Source organism: Tachysurus fulvidraco, chromosome 25 (genome assembly GCF_022655615.1).
Source record: "Tachysurus fulvidraco isolate hzauxx_2018 chromosome 25, HZAU_PFXX_2.0, whole genome shotgun sequence".
Taxonomy (NCBI): Eukaryota; Metazoa; Chordata; class Actinopteri; order Siluriformes; family Bagridae; genus Tachysurus; species Tachysurus fulvidraco.
The window spans coordinates 16,745,832-16,748,727 of NC_062542.1; the positions used below are offsets into that span (position 1 = coordinate 16,745,832).

Here is a 2,896-nt window from a genome sequence, read left to right on the forward strand (position 1 = left end):
AATACTACAGTATATGCATTATTATTGCACCTTTTAATAGTGACACTATACATACAAAATACTGTATTTTCATCTTACTCATGACATAATCTACACTTTACTACTAATGCATTACTCAGGAACTCCATTTGTACAATAAAGGCTTGTATTGGGATTCATTTCACATCACAGCAAAAGTCGTCTGTCCTTCAGATGGGAATAAAAAGCTCCAATGCATCAAATAAATGTGATGCTTCACTTTATTGTATTAATATGCCAAATGTATGACTTTTATGACTTCAGGAAACAGACACTTTATCCTCCCTTTAAATTTTTAGCAAGAATTGAGCAAAATACATTATTATTATTATTATTATTATTATTATTATTATTATTATTATTATTATTATTATTATTATTATTATTATCGTCATCATAATAGTTATCATCATCATATTCATAATAATAATAATAATAATAATAATAATAATAATAATAATAATAATAATAATACACTACTTTATGCCTGTTAATAAGAGGCAGTAAGAAAACAAGTTTGTAAAACGAGCGTTAAAACTGTGGACATGGCAACACTTTCGCTGTCAAATTTGGAAACGAATCAAAGTACCCGTATGTGTCGCTCTGACTTCTGTTTACGAGCCACGCTCACGTACAAGCGTGTCTACGTAGGGACGAAACACACTCTGATTGGCTGGAGCTAGTTTCAACGTCACCACGTAGCGTTACCAAACAATGGGCAGGAAAAAGCCACGTTGACGAGCTGCTGTGAGTCTGAGAGCTTTTTGTCGTTGGGAAAAGATTTTTCTACAAACACGCGGTTTTTTTATTTTAATTTGCCATTTTTGTTTGAGATCCGTCATGTCATCGCCACCGAAGGAGAAACACGAGACCAGAGCTGGACATCTTCCTGCTGGTATTAAAGCCTGTGTTGTTGTTGTTGTTGTTGTTAGCTGTGTGTTAGGGGTAACTGTGTGCGTGTCAGGGACATGCAGGGGCAAAATCATGGGGTATTTACATCTAAAGTCATTACTGAGTCAGTGTTCAAATCAGGGAATCATGAGTCAGTGTTCAAATCAGTGACTCCTGTCAGTGTTCAGATAAGTGACTCATGAGTCAGTGTTCAGATAAGTGACTCATGAGTCAGGGTTCAGATCAGTGACTCATGAGTCAGTGTTAATGTAAGTGACTCTTGAGTCAGGGTTCAGATCAGTGACTCATGAGTCAGGGTTCAGATCAGTGACTCATGAGTCAGGGTTCAGATCAGTGACTCATGAGTCAGGGTTCAGATCAGTGACTCATGAGTCAGGGTTCAGATCAGTGACTCATGAGTCAGGGTTCAGCTCAGTGACTCATGAGTCAGGGTTCAGCTCAGTGACTCATGAGTCAGGGTTCATCTCAGTGACTCATGAGTCAGGGTTCAGCTCAGTGACTCATGAGTCAGGGTTCAGCTCAGTGACTCATGAGTCAGGGTTCAGCTCAGTGACTCATGAGTCAGGGTTCAGCTCAGTGACTCATGAGTCAGGGTTCAGCTCAGTGACTCATGAGTCAGGGTTCAGCTCAGTGACTCATGAGTCAGGGTTCAGCTCAGTGACTCATGAGTCAGGGTTCAGCTCAGTGACTCATGAGTCAGGGTTCAGCTCAGTGACTCATGAGTCAGGGTTCAGCTCAGTGACTCATGAGTCAGGGTTCAGCTCAGTGACTCATGAGTCAGGGTTCAGCTCAGTGACCCATGAGTCAGGGTTCAGCTCAGTGACTCATGAGTCAGGGTTCAGCTCAGTGACTCATGAGTCAGGGTTCAGCTCAGTGACCCATGAGTCAGGGATCAAATCAGTGACCCATGAGTCAGGGTTCAAATCAGTGACCCATGAGTCAGGATTCAAATCAGTGACCCATGAGTCAGGGTTCAAATCAGTGACTCATGAGTCAGGGTTCAAATCAGTGACTCATGAGTCAGGGTTCAAATCAGTGACTCATGAGTCAGGGTTCAAATCAGTGACTCATGAGTCAGGGTTCAAATCAATGACTCATGAGTCAGGGTTAAAATCAATGACTCATGAGTCAGGGTTCAAATCAGTGACTCATGAGTCAGGGTTCAGCTCAGTGTTTTGAGTGTTAATTTTGAGTCAGAGAGTGTTTGTGTGTGTAAGCTCTCACACTGTAACTGAATAAACACAGCTGTAATTTCGATGCTAAATCAGTGTGTAGTTTTAGTGTGACATCGTCAGTTTTATCAGAGTCCGCTGGATTGTAACAAGCTTTTGTGTCCATGTGGAATCAGTGAAGGCCGGAGGGATGAGGATCGTCCAGAAACACCAAACTGCTGGAGACGCCACATCAGACAGGAAGGAAGACAAGGACAGTAAAGAGTTCGAGAGCTGCAGGTGAGTCGATTCACGAGTCACTTTCCCCGAAACTGTCACTGAAGCTTTCGGATCAGATTTGATCGGTTTGACGTATATTCTGATCCTGCGTGCGTGAGATATACAGAGGGAAAGCTGGTTTATTATAGCGTATTAGAGAGGGGGATTATGGGTAAGCGTGGCACAGCCTCGCCATGTCTCAAAGTCAGGACGGAAGCTAAGAGGATCTCGGTGTCAGATACTGGGCAGAATTTGACACTGAGGATAAAAATGGAGATTCTTAGCCTGCAGATTCTTAGCCTGCGTCCTGACGTGACCTGCGGTCCGGACCTGTTTGACGTGTTTCCTTTCAAAACAGGAAGTCGTCACGATGTCGTGTTGAAACGTTTGACCGATTCGCGCAACAGCTAATAGAGTCAGAGACACACCGTGCCACGCCCCCTGTTACTTTACTCCTGTTTAACACAGTAGCAGAACATACAGAACAGAACCGTGTAGAGAAGCTAAACTATAAAGCTTTGCAATAGAAAATTCCG

The 2,896-nt window shown here is 42.6% G+C and overlaps 1 protein-coding gene across 1 annotated transcript in view; it reads left to right on the plus strand.

Moving 5' to 3' along the window:
• The first annotated feature begins 709 nt into the window (after positions 1-709).
• Positions 710-2,896, plus strand: part of LOC113646374 (death-associated protein) — a 13,708-nt gene continuing 11,521 nt past the window's right edge. The window contains exons 1-2 of the mRNA XM_027152599.2: positions 710-913; positions 2,279-2,381. Of these exons, the coding sequence (XP_027008400.1) occupies positions 859-913; positions 2,279-2,381 (158 nt within the window). The 5' untranslated portion in view covers positions 710-858. The remainder of the gene's footprint in view (positions 914-2,278; positions 2,382-2,896) is intronic.